This window comes from Thamnophis elegans, chromosome 4, assembly GCF_009769535.1.
Source record: "Thamnophis elegans isolate rThaEle1 chromosome 4, rThaEle1.pri, whole genome shotgun sequence".
In the NCBI taxonomy this organism is placed as follows: Eukaryota; Metazoa; Chordata; class Lepidosauria; order Squamata; family Colubridae; genus Thamnophis; species Thamnophis elegans.
In genome coordinates, this window is record NC_045544.1 from 142,633,265 (window position 1) to 142,649,697 (window position 16,433).

At 53.1% G+C, this 16,433-nt stretch overlaps 1 protein-coding gene across 1 annotated transcript; it reads right to left on the reverse strand.

The window, feature by feature from the left end:
• Nucleotides 1-14,553: 14,553 nt before the first annotated feature.
• Nucleotides 14,554-16,433, reverse strand: LOC116508309 (translation initiation factor IF-2-like). The gene has a single exon (XM_032216873.1). It carries the CDS (start codon nt 15,654-15,656, stop codon nt 14,751-14,753), a length of 906 nt encoding a protein of 301 aa, XP_032072764.1. The 5' UTR covers nt 15,657-16,433; the 3' UTR covers nt 14,554-14,750.

A 16,433-nucleotide genomic window follows, 5' to 3' on the forward strand; every position in this document is an offset into this window, starting at 1 on the left:
AAGACTAAGAGATTCCATGGACTGGAAATCAAAAGTACTTTTACTAATTATAAATGGTAAGCGAGCAGTAGCAAAGCAAAGTCTGCTTAATTAGGCGCGAAAGCAATTGATATATAGAATAGCCCGTCCCCCCCCCCCTTAGGATCATAGCTCCAGTCCAATCATAAGTCCTTCAAGTGTCAGGTGTGAGATAACTTCAAAAAGATAGGCCGAACGATGGAATGTCGAGGCCGTTGATGCAGGCGGGAAACACAGACGCATGCGCAATCCCAACGTCTGGTACATCCTAGAACATTCCTCCAGCACATCAATTAACCCCTCCCAAATACCAGCCCCCCCCCTTCCCGTTTCATGGCAGCTGAAGCAACAGCAAGGCAGAAGCTGACATGTAGTTTCTTTTTGTGTTTAAGGCTGATGCAGATAATGAGTTAAGCAGCTCTGCTTTCTCTCCGTTGCCTCCTTGCCTCCTTCTCTCTTTAGTGGACGGGCTGTTTCCTTGATTTTTTTTCTTCTTGTTTATATGTTGAAAGAAACTTTTTTTTAATTACCCTTGACTTTTGGTCCCCGAGAGGCCCTGAGCCAGGAGCCCCCTCCTCCGTCTGGGAATCCCCAAATCCCCGCTTTTCTGGGTTTTCTTTTGAAGACATTTCCCTTCTCATCCAAGAAGCTTCTTCAGCTTCTTCGAATTGAACAGCCCTCCCGCAAGACAGGGGGAGGGATATGACATCACCCATCTCCAGCCTACGGCACAGTCCTTTCAACGGTTCCAAGGCGGCTCCACCCGCATTTGCACCACTCAGGTGACCCCAAGGACACAGGTAACCCTCCAAGCGGCCTCAACGACTCTCTAAAAAGGTTGCAAATCACCAGATGTCTGCAAGGAGTGTAAATCCCTCCACTCCCCACCATCTACTCAGAGCTGAAGAAGCCTCTTGGGTGAGAAGGGAAAAGTCTTCAAAAGGAAAACCAGGAAGTCCCAACTGGTACAGAGTAAACAAGCTTTATTCAGCATTTTGCCGGTGGGTTCTTCATGTGGCTGAAAATCCTCTTTGGCTCAAGTGGTTTTGCAAATCCATAAAGCTTTCGATCTCCTCCCCGTGCAGAAGAAAGAGGGGGGGAGGGGGGGCTTGTGTCCTGTGGGGGGTGGGGGCGAGGAGAGCGCAGCAGGGGGTGTCTGATCTCCTCTTGCTGGTCATTGGCTGTCATCAGACACAGAGACGATGCGAAGTCCGGACCGAACTTCATGAACTACGGAATTCAGGCTATGGGGCGGGCAGGACTTCTAATAGTTACGCATTTATTATATCGGTTTGCTGCCCATCCCAGGGTAGCTATGTGGTAACAGTCATAGCTGTTTGATACTATCTGGAATATATTGAGATATTTCTGATGCTGCAGGCTGGTAAAATGCGGCCTGAAAGTAAAGCAGAGATTTCCAAGCAAGAGGGCAGGTGGCTCCCGGAGGAGAAGGCGGAGAGGCCTGGGCTGCGCCTTGCTGAGGTTTCTCCCGGAACCTCTAAGGCTTCTTCCTCCCAGCCCAGCCCGTCTCTGGGCACCTCCTCCTGCCCTTGGCCTTCTCATGTTTGCGGTAGATGTTGCCATTTGGGGCCCACCTTCACCTAAAAGACCAGGGGAGGGGGAAACGTCCTCCCCGCTGCTTGGCCCGGGCCCAGTCACCTGGCCACAGGGAGCAGGATTCCCGGCTGCCCCTTGCCCCCCTCCCCCCCCCCACGGAGACCCCCTGCCAGTGGTGGAATCTAAAAACTTTCCCTACGGGTTCTGTGGGTGTGGCTTGGTGGTCATGTGACTGGGTGAGCTCAAAAACCATCACGCTTTACACAAAAATAACACAAAAGCTACACAACTGACTCACAATGCAAAAGCAGCTGGACCTCACACAAAATGGCCCCTACAACAAGCAGGAACCTCACAGCCACAAAGAGCTCAAAAACCAACTTTCACATTTCACACACAAGAGCTGCAAAACTGACTCCTACACAACTGAATCACACACAGTGCAGAAGTAGCTGGACGTCACACAAAATGTCCCCTGCAACAAGCAGGAACCTCACAGAGTCACGGTTAAGAGGTAGTAAAAAATGCTTTTAAAAAGGACAAATAAAAGTTCTGACATCCACCAGCACAGCTGATGAACCTTTTTTTTCTTTTTAAAGCATTTTTTTTTACTACTAGTTGGGCGAGGAATAGGTAGTAAAAATGCTTTTAAAAAAGGTTCCTCAGCTGTGATAATCAGCTGTGCCATTTGATGGTGGGAACCTTTGTTTTGACTTTTTAAAAGCATTTTTAACTACGGGTTTGGGGGACCGGAAGCATTTGTTATCTACCGGTTCCAGAGAGCTGGGCAGAACCGGTAGCATTTCACCCCTGGCCTCCAGCGCTTCTGTGGGTGACCGGGGCAGGCGGCCTGCCTTGAATGCGCTCGGGGCTTCGGCTACCCATGGCCACTGTGACTCCTGGCTTGGCCCAGGCCGAGAGAGGCAGGCCCCAGAAGGGGTGCGCTGGGAATGGGTGGCGGAGGAGGAGGAGAAGAAGAAGCAAGGTAGCCCGGTCCCTGCTCCGCCCGGCTGGTTGCTCTCTGCCCGCGAAGGTAGCTGAGCCCTTGGCTCAAACTTTGAACCCGACGACAAACCCAGCCCTCCTCATACTCGGAGGAGACCCCGGAGCAGCTGCGGTTTCAATCCGGTTTTAGCTTTCCATTCCAACGCCCTGAAATTGTCAAAAGAAACCCCAGGAGCTCGATAGAATCCCGGTTGGTCTCCTCCGAGGGTGCCCTGCCCATCCCAAGCGCTGCCGTGATTGCTCCGCCCCTACTTTCCCCAAAGTGGGCGGGACCTGCAACTCTCAACCGAGACTCCTCAGCAGCTTCATGGGGAGGGGGACCAAGCAGGGAAGTGGTGGGGCCCTGGGTGGGTGGGGTGCCCTGAGGGCAGAATCCGAGGGCGCAACCTCTCCCCACTCCCACAGACAGGCAGCAGCCACTCAGGAAGGACCGAGGGGATTGGGGGTCCAACAGTGTCAGCTAGGCGATGATACTCTGTGTAACCCTAAGTCACTGATGAGAACAAGCTAGTCTGAGCTCTGATGAAATCCCGCTCTTGGGAATCTTCCAATCTTCAAAATTATACGGCAGGTGATGATATTTGTCCGTTAGAGCTGGATTGGGGGTTGGTTCCTCGAGTAAGAGTTGGTAGATTCGGTTCATACAGGATCTAGACCACAGGAAGCAGAGCTCCCAGGATCACCCAGGATCACCGCACTTCCTCAGGATCAATACGCTCACTAGAAGTCTTCCAAGCAGAGAAGGTCCCAAATGCTTCAGCAGCTGCTGCCCCAGTCAGGAGCTCAGAGCCCTCGGGCCCTTCAAATTCACAGGGCCACGAAATGCGACGTGACGCTTCCCTTCCTCTCTTTCAGATCCTCCAGTTGGCCTCAGTAGAGGCCCCATCCCAGCATCCTGAGAAGAGTTTCACCTTCTTAGAACCTGCAGGACATTATGGCCCTCGGTAGCTTTAGGGATACCCATCCTTGGCAAAAGCCTGCTGGCAAAACATTTGCAAGGAAACGGGAACACCAAGAACCTGACGGTTCAGCCTTGAGTTGCAGACCTTCTCTGCCGCTGAGCATTTTTCCCATCGCCTGTGCTCTGTCCACAGATGAACTGATGTGCTCTCTGGCTGGCTGTGGCAAGTGGGTGGGAACACCATCGCAAAGTGGGACATGCCAGAATTTATCAGTGGAATGGAGCTGCTTGTAGTGACAGTGAGAGAAGGGTTTTGTTGCGCCACCAGAAGGTGAGTCCCTTCCTTCCTTCCTTCCTTCCTTCCTTCCTTCCTTCCTTCCTTCCTTCCTTCCTTCCTTCCTTCCTTCCCTCCCTCCCTCCCTCCCTCCCTCCCTCCCTCCCTTCCCTCCCTCCTCCCTCCCTGGCATACAAGCCTTTCCTTCTTTGGCCCTTCCAAAGTATCTTTCCAAGTCATCCAAGGGGAAAGAGGTGCCCATTTCAGCGGCCAGCTGGCAGCTCTGGAGAGTCTGTTGGATGTGCAAGTTGCCCTTGCAGATTTCTTGCTGCAGCAAATGGGTGTCTTTTTCCCGCCAGGGCAGCTGGGCTTTTCTGGCCAGAGAATCCTGACCCTCTCTGGAATGAGCAGCCCAGGACAGCCCTGCCTTTCCCAGCGCAGTGCCAGGAAAACAGGAAAAGTTTCCAAGATATTCAGCCTGTTTTCTGGGTCCTAAATTTAGGCATTGATAAGAGCCATTGTCTCTGTCATTAGCATTTCCTGCAACCTGAGTTACGTTTTCCTCTCAGAGAGAAGGATAAGCAGAAAGGCTCCTCCGGCTGATGGGTAGAGAGCCTTGTCTCCCTTATCCTGACCCGAGGAACTTGCAACAAGGTCCCGAGGAGACGGGTCCTCCCCCCGAGAGCACCAGCCTTTGGCTCCCACAGCTCCACTCACACACATGAACCGGCCGCACCCGCCTCAGCACGGAGCCTGGCCGAGTTCCCAGGGAAAGGAAGGCGCCCCTGCAGGAAGAAAGGGGAGGAAGCCAGAGGGGTGCGGGTGGGGGTGGAAAAGATGAGCAATGGAAACCCACATGGGGGGTGGGGGATGGGGCAGGCGGAGGGAGGGAGGGAGGTTGGCCCTTTTCACAGGAACATTGGTAGCTCCTTTGGGATTTGCATAAAACCAACAGGGGGGAGGAGGAGGAGGCAGAGATAGCAGAGACGTGCACAGATGATAAGCAAAAATAACAACAATAATTCATTCGATGTAGGCGCCACCCAATTCCAGGACAACTCTGGGCAGTCACAATCCAGCATTAAGCCTTAAACACGGGAAGCCGGCTCAGTAAAGACAACGTCAAGGAGGGAACAATTCAGCCAAGGCAGACCCCCCTCCCTCCCTCCCTCCCCCCCCCCCGGGGCCAGACCTTGGTGAGTGCCAGTGTTTGGGTAGGAGCCATCCGGGTCTTGGGGGTGGGGGTGATGAGAGGCAACCCTTTTTATTGCCCCCCCCTACACAGGATGGAGGCTCGCCTGGCCTCCTTTGCAAGACATTCCAGTGCTGAGCTGGGAAATGGTGAGGATTTATCTAGAAGTTGGCAGATTTGGATTTACTAATGGACAAGTTTATACATTGTCGTCTCAGCTGAAGGGCAACCTCGTTTGCTTCCACTCCTGGTCACAACATGTCTTCTTCTCCAGCAGCAGCTGGTGAACTTCAGGAGATCGGTGAATTTCCATAAGAAGAAAAAAAAATGACCAATCTGAGTGTAGCTTTCTCATCAATAATGTACGTAGGCAACAAAGTAGCTTATGTCCTCTGGATTTCTAAATTGTTTATCTCACATATCTCTCCCATCCCATCCCATCCCTCCCTCCATATCCATCCATCCATCCATCCATCCATCCATCCATCCATCTCTCATCTATTTATTAAATTTATATAGCAATAGCGGTTAGACTTATATACCGCTTCATAGGGCTTTCAGCCCTCTCTAAGTGGTTTACAGAGTCAGCATATCGCCCCCAACAACAATCCGGGTCCTCATTTCACCCACCTCGGAAGGATGGAAGGCTGAGTCAACCTTGAGCTGGTGAGATTTGAACCGCTGAACTGCAGATAACAGTCAGCTGAAGTGGCCTGCAGTACTGCACCCTAACCACTGCGCCATCTCGGCTCCTATGTGTGACCCACCTCATCATAGGGACTCTGATATATTAGGGTGGCTAATATAATAAATTAAAATTATTATAACCTAGAAAAGGTATTACTTGCTATGAATTAAATTGATTAATTTAGATCACCCTGGAGAAAATCTCAGTGATCACTAGGAGTCAAAAATGATGACACTTTAAATGTGCTCAAGCACAAGTAGTTTCCTTTTTCTGGCAATTTATATGTATTTTATGCTACACATTTTAATACATTTTTCTGAGTCCACTGCACAAAAATGTTAAGGGCCCTTGGCCTAGATAGGAGACTTAGGAGGAGGCTTCAGTTCTAGGCACAACTTAGCAGATCATGCGGAAATTAATCTCAATCAATGCCAGGCACAAGATTTTGGACTCAAGTTAGCTACTTCAAAATTCCCTTTTGTGATTACTTAATAATATCATCTATTTATTTGCTTAATGTCAGCATTCTGATTAACGCATCCAAACAAATCAGAACTCCAAGGTGGGAACATTCCTCAGAGAACATGTTTATTGGATACATCAAATTGGCACAGCCAATGAAAACCAACTCTAAGTTTCCTGTGGTTAACATGTAATTAAGACAGCAAAAGTTTCCCTCCCCAGGTGTCACATGTCACATTGTCCAATCAAAGTCTACAATACTATTTTCCCCTCATTCTTCCACCATATTGTGTAGCAACTATGAAGCACCACAAAGTGGCTTCAGCTAGGTTAGATTCAGAGTTGACACCCCCCCCCTTATTTGAAGAGAAGCTACTCGAAAGAAAAACATAAATAGATTAGTTCTTATTCAACCACCCCTCCCCTCCCCTCCCCCAGAGATTCCTTGGGTTTTTGTGGGCACTTGTCATGGAACTTCTTAGTTAATGCTCTGCCCTCACATCTGTGCTCTTCACCCAGGTAGTTTCTGAGAGCAGGTATCCTTTCCATAGCATAAACACTGCAGCTTCCCTTTATATAATCTAGAGTTTAAAATTAATTTCACCCTGTAATGGGTCTCTCGCTGCACCATGATCAGGTTTGGGGCTACCTGGCCTACCGATTTCAACTGGGATCTCATTACTGGCTTCAACAGAGTCCTATGAAAGACTGGATGCACTTTCCCTAATAGGCAGGGAAGTTTCAGCTCCACTGTAACTGGATTAATGATTTTTACAATGGGAAAAGGCCCTAGGAATTTTAGTCCTAGCTTCTTGCAGGGTAGTTTCAATCTTGAGTGTTTGGTGGACAGGTAAACCTTGTCCCCTACTTGGAACAGCAGTTGGGGTGGCGGTTTCATGGAGGGCCCATTTCACGTTCTCCCAGGTTTTTCTCAGGGAGTCCATCCATTCGGCTAGAGCAGTGGTTCCCAAACTTGGCAACTTTCATACTTGTGGACTTCAACTCCCAGAGTTCTCCAGCCAGAAGAGCTAGCTGGAGAATTCTGGGAGTTGAAGTCCACAAGTATTAAAGTTGCCAAGTTTGGGAACCACTGGGCTAGAGTAACCGAGGAGGGTGGCTCCTGGGAAAACTCAGGCATAGGGACAAATTTAATCCCTGTGGTTATTTGGAACGGGGTGAATCCTGTGCTTGTCCTCCTCTTTAATTCTCACCTGGTAGTATGCCTCCCACAGATCTAATTTGATAAAGATTTTTCCCTTTGCCAAGTGGGCCAGCATGTCCTTCATTAAGGGGAGTAGGTACATATTTTTGGCGCATAAAGCATTAATCCCTCTAAAGTCCATGCATAATCTCATTGTCCCATCTTTCTCTTTAAATAACACTAGGGTGGCTACTTGTGACTTCGCCGGCTGTATGAACCCTCTGGCCAAGTTCTTATCAATATATTTCCTTACTTTTTTCATATCTCTAGGGTTCATAGAGTATAACTTTGGCTTTGGTAGTTTGACGCCAGGCAGGATCTTGATTGCGCAGTCGATAGACAGGTGAGAGGGTAGCGCATTGCATTCCACTTCACTGAAAACTTCTGCTAAGTCCTGGCATTCCTGGGGGGCTCCTGGCAGGTGCTCCAAAACAGTCTTCAGTTTCTTGCATCATTTAGTGTCTCATAGGGTGGAAACGATAGGGTGGTTATCAGGGATATGTCCCCTGATTCATCCAACGCAATGGGTCTCCTCGCTCTCCAGTGTGGACTGAGAGCAGCCAAGTCCTGCGTGGATGTCAACAGGGACCCATTCCAAATCTCTGGCATGAGCCCTGCCGTCTGAGGTCCTCCTCAGCTCAGTACAGGTCTCCGGTGTCCGGGGCCTCCTTCTGGACCTTTGGCCAGGCCCGCACTGAGAGTGCAGCAGTACTGCAGTTTGTGGGCTCTCTGTAGGGACTGCGCTGGTGGTGCTGACGCCCCTCCTCTTGCTGCTTCTCCATCTTCTCGGTCTTCGCTGCATCTTCTCTGCCCCCTCGAATATCTGGTGGACAGCCAGGGCTCAGGACCCTGGAGACAGGCTCTGGATGGAGCAGAAAGTTAGCAGAGTTGGTCTAATGTCAGCGTTCAGAGTAACTCATCCAAAGAAATCAGAACCCCAAGGCAGGAACATTCCTCAGAGAAGATGTTTATTGGGTATGTCAGCTGTAATTAAAAGAGCAAAAGTTTTCCTCCCCAGGTGTCACAGGTCAAATTGTCCAATCAAAGCAGGTGGCAGGCTCCCTCCATCACATCTGCTCCTCCTCCTCCAACTCTCACCTGTTGAGATGACCTTGGTTTCCACAGGAGGGCTCCTTGTTTTGTCTACGATGCAGTCTAGCTATTTCTCCCTCATCCTCCCCCCATATTGTATGGCAATATGTATGAAGCAGCACAAAATAGCTTCACCCAGGTTCAATTCAGAGTTAACGCTTAATTTTTAAGGACACCCCCCCCCCCTGCTTTCAAGGTAAAACAAGGATCCTGAGCTGCTTCGTAGTGAATCTTTATAACACGGTGTTTAAAATGGAGAAATTACCAAATTAATTTTATAAGGCTTACATGACACTGACTTTAAAAGATTCCAGTCAATAGCCCAGTAGGCTTTTTACTGTTTCTACAGCCTTCAGATCCTATATGCTTATTTGTTGATTTGTTAGTAATAATATAAAAGAATTTAAGCTGCGGATTAATTCATAATATAGAAGACGCTGCAAAGGTCCTTTATACACTGCAGGTCATGTTATGTTCTGAAACGAGTCGTGATTAGATACGGATTCCCTGCATCCATTCTTACATGGACCCCTAAGTGCCAGCAGAGAAGGGAACGCCTCCTAGTGAGTGGCAGTGAGAGGTCACCCATTTCGAAAGCTCTGCATTTTGTTGGTGGGGGGGGGGGATTCCCGGTCACATTCATCAGCCCTGTCACCAAATGTAAAAAAGCTCCAACACTTTTACAAGCAAAAATAAACTACTGGTATTTTTGGAATGCTTATCTCTGGGGTAAATATTTGGACAGCTGCAGCACACAAGGCTCATTTTCTCATTTTCTCTCTGCCCTGAAATGTTGCCGAGTTTTCATGCTTTCAAGCTTCTTTTGTTATTCCGCTAATGGGAGAAGGTGGCAAGGAGGTGACAGGCATCAGGAAGGAAGAATGGCTGCTTAACTCTTGGCTTTTGCCTTCAGGTAAAAGACAGAAAGAGCCTGACAGTCCAACCTTGCCTCCCGAAGTCACGGGGGCTCCGTCCCTGGAGGTCTTTAAGAGGAGGCTGGACAACCACTTTGTCCGGAATGGAACAGGCTCACCTGCTCGAGCTTCAGTCCCTCAACTTGTAATTACAAAATACTCCAAACCGTCTCTGTGGTCTTAAGCCATCACTTTCCTGGATTAAAGTTTTAAAAATTAAACCCCATTTCTTCTCATTAGGAGTATTCCATGCTTTAATTCCATGTGATGGAAAGTCCAGTGAGATTTTCCTGTCCCACTGTTGAACACTTGCATGTTTTTATTGATCTCGACTTCAAGAAGTTACCGGACGTTTGTGGCAGGTAACAAATTTAGAGAGATATTAAAAGACGAGCTTCTCTTCAAAGCTCCAGCACTCCAAGAATAGAAAGTTCTTAAGCTGTTTTGAAAAATTAAGCTCACTACATAAATATCTTTTGAATATTCTGATTCAATGCCCACTCCAATTTTACACCTCTATCTCTTATATTTTCTTCTGTGAGCTGTGGATATCACACAGAAAGCCAAGGAGGCTGTTGTTGAAGGAAAAGCCCTATCGGGAGGTGGAAGTCAGTGGCCTGAGTTGTGTGAATGGTGGTGCATCGACCTAGAAACACTGCAATCTGGCCCAGGCCCAAAACGCTGCCAAAAGGCCCTTTCTTGGTCAGGAGAGGGGGGGGGGCACACAACACTTTTGTTTCTGCAGCATTTACACGGCAGAATGCACCTCTGTGTCCTTTTCCCGGAGCTGCCGGCTAACGAGGCTGGATTCAAAAGGATAGCGCGCCCGAATGAGCCAAGCCACAATTTTCTACGTGGCAGTGCCAACTGCAGGACCTGCCAGATGACCCAGGGAAGTCAGATGACCACCGGAAATGTTCCCAAGAACACAAAGGAAGAAGCACCAAAGGGCCAGCCTGGGTCTCGCCCAACACCGGACCTGTGATTTCTGCCGGCTCAGGGCTCCTGGTCAGCGGGGGGCCCTGGCTGCAACGCAGGACTGTCCGTCTCCCTCCCTCCTCCCTCCTCCCGGTTTTTCAGCTCTGCCTTGCCGCACTTCCTTCCAACTTAGCCACAGCCCCTTCCCCCAACATGAGCCGAGGGTTAACCTCCAGGCCTCCAGCTCAGCTTTGATCCAGGGTGGCCCATAAAGACCCGGAAAGTCAGCACCGTGTTCCCCCCATATCTCCCGGCCGTCCTTTGGGCTTCAGCTCCGGTGCTCGCCTTCGCTTCCTGCGGTCGGGCCAGGCATCTCTTTCCCTTCCTAGAAAGAAATCTTTACGTCGAGAGCACACACATGGCAACGGATTTTACCGGCGGCAACTGTCAGTTCTTCATTGCCACAAAGTTTCTACTGACCCACTGTGGAAAGAGGGAACAAAGGGTCCCTTTTTCTTGAATCAAACAACATTGGCAAGTGGGGGGAGGGGAGGGGGGTGCGTTTGCATCGGAGGAGAATACCCAGAAAGTGGTGGGACTGCCACCCCCAGCGTATCCAAAGATCTGAGGGGCCAAGACCCAAGGGGAGGGGGGAAGAGACCCGCCCACGGGTGGCAGCCAGTCAACCAGCTGCCGGGATGGCCTTCTCCGCCTGGATGGGAAGGATCAGGCACGGGAACGGGCCAATCAGCCCTGCAGCCTGTGAGCCAGACTCGTCATGCCGGTTTCGGGATCTTCCGGAGCAGCCCGGGAGGCGAGCGGCGCAGTTGCCCCATGCAGCTTCCCAAGCAGAGAATGAACAGGGGGCAATTTGAGGCTGAGGAAAACAGGGTCCCCCAGCCCAGGACAACCCCTTACCTCCCACAGCATTACTGAGTGCGTCCCCTTCCCCATTGGTGGAACATTTGGCTCAGAGGAACGTGAGACCTGGACTGATTCCGCTCCCACGGGCGTCTCCTGGCCTAAGTCGTGCTCAGGGATAAAGGCCTCGTTTCAAACTTTGCTAGAAAAGCTTCCGTCACAAATGCCGCCGTCTTCTCCTTTGGTGGCAGGAAACCTAAAAAGTGACGAGCGCTTGACTGTTTTCGACATCCAGAAAGTAAATTGTTCAGGTGACTCATATCCGGTTCAGGATCCCTGGAAAACATTTAGTGGCACAGGAAGCTTTTAAAGAGATCTTCTAATTACAGATATGGGTTTTTTGATCATTCATTCTTCTTGGAAATAATTTATTATATTCAATATTCCATAGAGGCCCATTCATGAATGCCTCCAACTGCTATAAGATCCTATGATCTAGTCAATACAGGAATCCAGTCAGGATGTAGCTGCAACAAGAATATGGCTCTAAAACAGAAGCCTCCTCTCCAAAATTCAGAAAGTAATTGTTTCTTTCTCCCTGCGCTGCTGGCCAGACTCCACCAGGAATAGTGCCCTGTTGTTACCAAGCAAAACAATGGAGCATATTATCAAGGAGACTTTCGCTAACATCTAGAAAAGAATTAATTTCTTGGCAGGAGCCGGGAGGCCTTAATCAGGAACAAGTTATGCCAAGCCAATGCAAACTCCCTGAGGAGAAGACCAGGGAAATGCAGGGGGTGTTGCTGCTGCCTGCCTGGACTTAGAGCCACCTATACGGGGAGATCTTACAAGTGCGATCCTAACAGAGAAGGTGGGAAAATGTGGGCTGGAATTAAGCTACCATCAGATGCATCCAATACAGGACTGGTTGGGCAAGAGCATCCAGGGAGTGTTTGTCAAAGGCTGGGCGTGAAAACACAAGAGAGTCTTGCACCATAAACTGCATTTCTAAGCAAGTGTTATATTCAATGTATTTGTAAAAGGCTCAGAAGTTAGTGCTGTAAAATTGGCAGAGGCCACAAGGACAGAAAACAGCTTTTGAGGCAGCATCAAGCTGAGCTCGAGCAATAAGCAGAAAATGAGTGGTGCAAACAGCTGAGAGACATAAGAAAAGGACCTCTGGGTGCTTGTATATACACCAAGTACTGCAATCTACCTGCGCAAGAAAAACCAACCCACAGCTATGGAACAGGTGGGACCAGGCTCAACAGCAGCAACTGCAAGAGGGGTCTAGGAGCCCTAGTGGACAATCGCTTAAGTGTGAGCCAGCCGTGTGCTGCAGCCGCCAAAAAACCCCAAGCCCTATGCTGCATTAATCGAGGGATAGAATCCAGATAAAGTGTTACTACAACTTTATAATGCCTTGGTAAGATCACACTTGGAATCCTGCATCCACTCTTGGTCGCCACAATATAAAAAAGATGTTGAGACTCTGTGTGCAGAGAAGAACAACAAAGGTGATTAGGGGACTGGAGGTCAAAACATATGAAGGACGGTTGCAGGAACTGGGTATGTCTGGTTTAATGAAAAGAAGGACCAGGGGAGACATGATAGCAGCCTTCCAATTTCTCAGGGGCTGCCACAAAGAAGACGGAGTCAAGCTATTCTCCAAAGCACCTGAGGGCAGGACAAGAAGCAACGGGTGGAAACTAATCAAGGAGAGAAGCAACCTAGAACGAAGGAAGAGATTCCTGACCCTGAGAACAATCAACCCATGGAACGGCTTGCCTTCAGAAGTTGTGGGTGCTCCATCACTAAAGGTTTTTAAGGGACTGTCTGAAATGGCTCAGGGTCTCCTGCTTGAGCAGGGGGCTGGACAAGAAGACCTCCAAGGTCCCTTCCAACTCTGTCATTCTGTTAGATGCCAAGCTAACATCAATGCAAGGTTGGTCAGATACCCAGAGACGAAGCAGATTTCTTTGCCTTCTCCGAGAGTAAGAGCTCCTCAGCGCTGCAACTGAAGAGGTTTCGGGAAAGACTGGAAGCCCTTCAGTGGGTTCCCGCACCAGCCAGGAGCTGGACAGGAGGATCCCCAAGGAACCTTCCTCCCCCACCGGAACTCAACATGTTCGCTGGCTCTAAAGCCAGGAGCAGCTGCTCCCTCTGTTTCCAGAGGGCAGGATGCGGGTTAAGGAATGGAAGTTACAAAACCAGATTTCAGCCGAGTATTGGAACAAATTTCTGACAAGAAGAACGGTGGGACTCTGGAGGACCCAGTGGCCCAGACCAGAGGCGGACTCCCCTTCGTTGAATGTGCTCAAGTGGAGGCTGCACGGTGTCCCAGAGAGTTAAGAGTCGGCCTCCAAGCCTTGGATCAGCCTGGCGGCTCTTCTGAGCAGCCGTTCTGGGTTCTCCGGTTCCCCTTCAAAGCTCCCTGCAGTGGTCCAAGGATGGCCTAACCGGAGCAGTAGGCAGCGAAACATGGATCTGCCGTGCACGTTCACGTAGCCTTTGGAAAGGGCTGCACGGAAGCTCAGGCGAGAGCAGCTGATTCACTTGGCCCCCACCCTGGCCCCCAACTTCCACCTCTCTCTACAGGTAGTCCTTGACTTAAAACGGCAATCAGGAGTGGAATTTCCACCACTAGGTGACGTGGTTGTAAAGTATGAGTCGATTGCTTAACAGTGGCAGTTCCCACAGGCCTCGTTGCCACAGTTAACTGAATCCCACGGTCATTAGGTGAAGCAACTTTCTTCAGCTTCTACCGACCAAGGTCCCTGGGGAAGCCGCGTGTCCCAGGCCAACCGCGGCCAATCCCGCGTTCCTCCTTGCCGGTAGACTCTGGACCAGGCTCTGGGGCTCCTCCTGGGCTCCCTGGGAAGCAGGCCCAGCCTCCCCCTGCCAGGTGCTCCGAAGCAAAGAAGGCCAGGCGCAACCTGCGGCCGTGCAGGGGCGGCTTTTCCCTCTGGAAGAGGCGAAATGCCCTTGTCTTGCCTACAGATGCGGCGCTCCTTAGGCCGCGCGGGCAACGCTGTGCTAGCCAGGCCAGCGCCCACAAGGGCAGCTTTTCTGTTTGCAGGAAACGCCCCGGGCGCCAAGTGCCCAGCCGCAGGGGGGCCGGCACCCTCCCTTGGCAGCGGGGCTCAGAAAGGCGCGCAACCCGCCGCCAAAGTGCGGAGTCCCCGGGAGCCGAGGGGAGGGGAACGTCCCGCGGCCTCCGGGCCCCCGTCTGGGCGCTCGCCCTGCAGGAGAAGCCGCGGCCTTGGAGAGCTCCGTGCCCGGGCGCCTGCGCGCTCCGCCCGTCGCTCCGCCCGTCTGGGAGGGCCTCCGAGGCGTCGCCGCCCGCCCACCGCCCCGCGCGCCCACCTCCCCGCCGGACGCCTCTGGCCGGCGAGAGAGAAGGGCGCGGCGGGCAGAGCGCAGTTTCTGGACCTCGCGCGTCTCGACTCCCCGGAGCAGGTAGGCCGCGCCGACGGGCCAAGCGCCGTCCCCGAGCAGGGCAGCGGCCCCGCCCCTCCACGTGCAGCCGCCGCCGTGGCGGTCAGGCCGGGCGCCCGCTGCGACGTCGCCCTCGGAGCCTCTGCGGAGCGGCTGGGCAGCAGCCGGGCCCCAGCGGTCTCCCCGCGCCGTCCGGGGAGGCCGGCCGCGCCGCTAGCCCGCTAGCCCGCTAGCGGCTGGGGCGGTCCGGCCGCCGCCCTGCCCGAGCGGTGCCCATCCCTCCCTCGGCCGCTCCCGGCAGGTCCCGCCTTGGCCGCTGGGCTGCTCGCGTGGCCGCGGCCCCGCCACCCAGGGGACTAGCGGCGAGCCCTCCCGCCCGGCGTCCGCTGCCGCGCCTGGCGGGGTTGATCCTCCCGCTGGGCCTGCAGGGGCCGCCGCTCTCGGAGCCCGGCGGCGGAAGGGGGCCTGCCCGAGCCTGCAGCGGGGTTGGGGGCGAGCCCGACCAGCCGGGAGCCTTGCCGGTGGCCGCAGCGCGGGGGGGGGGCTGGCAACTGTGGCGCGGCTCCGTCAGCCCTCCGGGGCATCCGGGAGAGCGAGCCAGAAGAGGCCGGGCGGCTCGCCGCGGACCGCTCCCTCCCTTGCTCTCCCCGGTCGAACAAGGCGGCGGCGGCGGCGGCCTCTCTTGCCCTGCCTGCCTCGAGACGCCCGGTGGAGCGATGGCGGCGATTCCGAGCGTTTCCTCGCCAAGGCAGCGCTGGAGGGTGCCCGTTTTGGCCGCGGGCGCTTGGCCGGCTGCCCTCCTGGGGCATTTGGCCGTTCCGCCGCTTTGGTGCAGCCCGGCAGGGAGCAGAAGCCGGGCCCTGCCGGACCAAAGCTCCGGCCCATCTTCGCCCGCGGTCTCTCTCCCGGCGGCCCGCCAATTGCCCCAGGAAACTCCCCGGAGTCTCCCGGCGGGGGGCTGCGGGCAAGGGTGAGCGGCTTCGGCTGGCAGCGGATGCGAGAGCGCCGGGGACTCGTGGGCTGCGGGCTCGAGTGAGAAGGTGGGAAAGTGGCCCTGGAGAAGCGAAGGGCGCCCGTGAAACCCTGCGGAGGAGGAGGAGGAAGAGGCGTCGGGGCTGCCCTTGGAGAGACCCATTGGGGACTCAGCAGGAAGTTCGGCACGGACTATTCGGGTGACCCCGGCTGAACTCTTTGGGGAGGAGGAGGAGGGGGGCTCTAAGCTGAATCTCCCCCTGGACGTTAGAAAGAGGTTCACTACATGGAGACAGCAGCTGCCCGACCTCCCGGTGGGTTGAACTTCATCCCGGGCTGAATGTCTGGGTGGGGGTGAAGTTCTAGTCAGAAAGACTCGGGCACCACATGCCTCCCTCCCGATTCTGGGTGGCCCTGCAAAAGAAGCCTTTGCCGCCTCCTGGGGTGGGTCTCTAACCTCCCGGTCGAGGCCAAGTGCTGGGGGTTCCCTGGTGGTCTCCCATCCCAGGCTCAGCGTGGGGATTGTTGGGTTTCTGCCTGCAAGTGCCGAGTCCGCCTGTGGGGTAGAACTACTTGTCCTGTTTTCGGAGCACCTGAGTTTTCTGAGTAGTTCAGGTAGAGGGAAGGGAGCCAGGGAGGGTCACGGAGGGGGGGAAATCCAGTCAGTTTCCGCCCTTGTAGTCTCCTCTTCTGCTGTGGCTGAGCCCTGTGGGATTCAGGCAGCTGTGGGTGGGATCCCTGGCTGAAAGGAGCAATGGTGGCTCTGGGGGAGCTCCTGGCCCTCCAGGGTGGGGTGACTGGAGAGAAAGGTGCCCTGCCCCTAGGAGGAAACCTTGGACGTGTGGGTTGAGAATGCGGGGTGAGTGAAAGACTGCCCCCCTCTGGTGGACCTTGCCTGGAATTTGACCCTGCCCATGGTTCTGGGGCGGGGCGGGGCGGG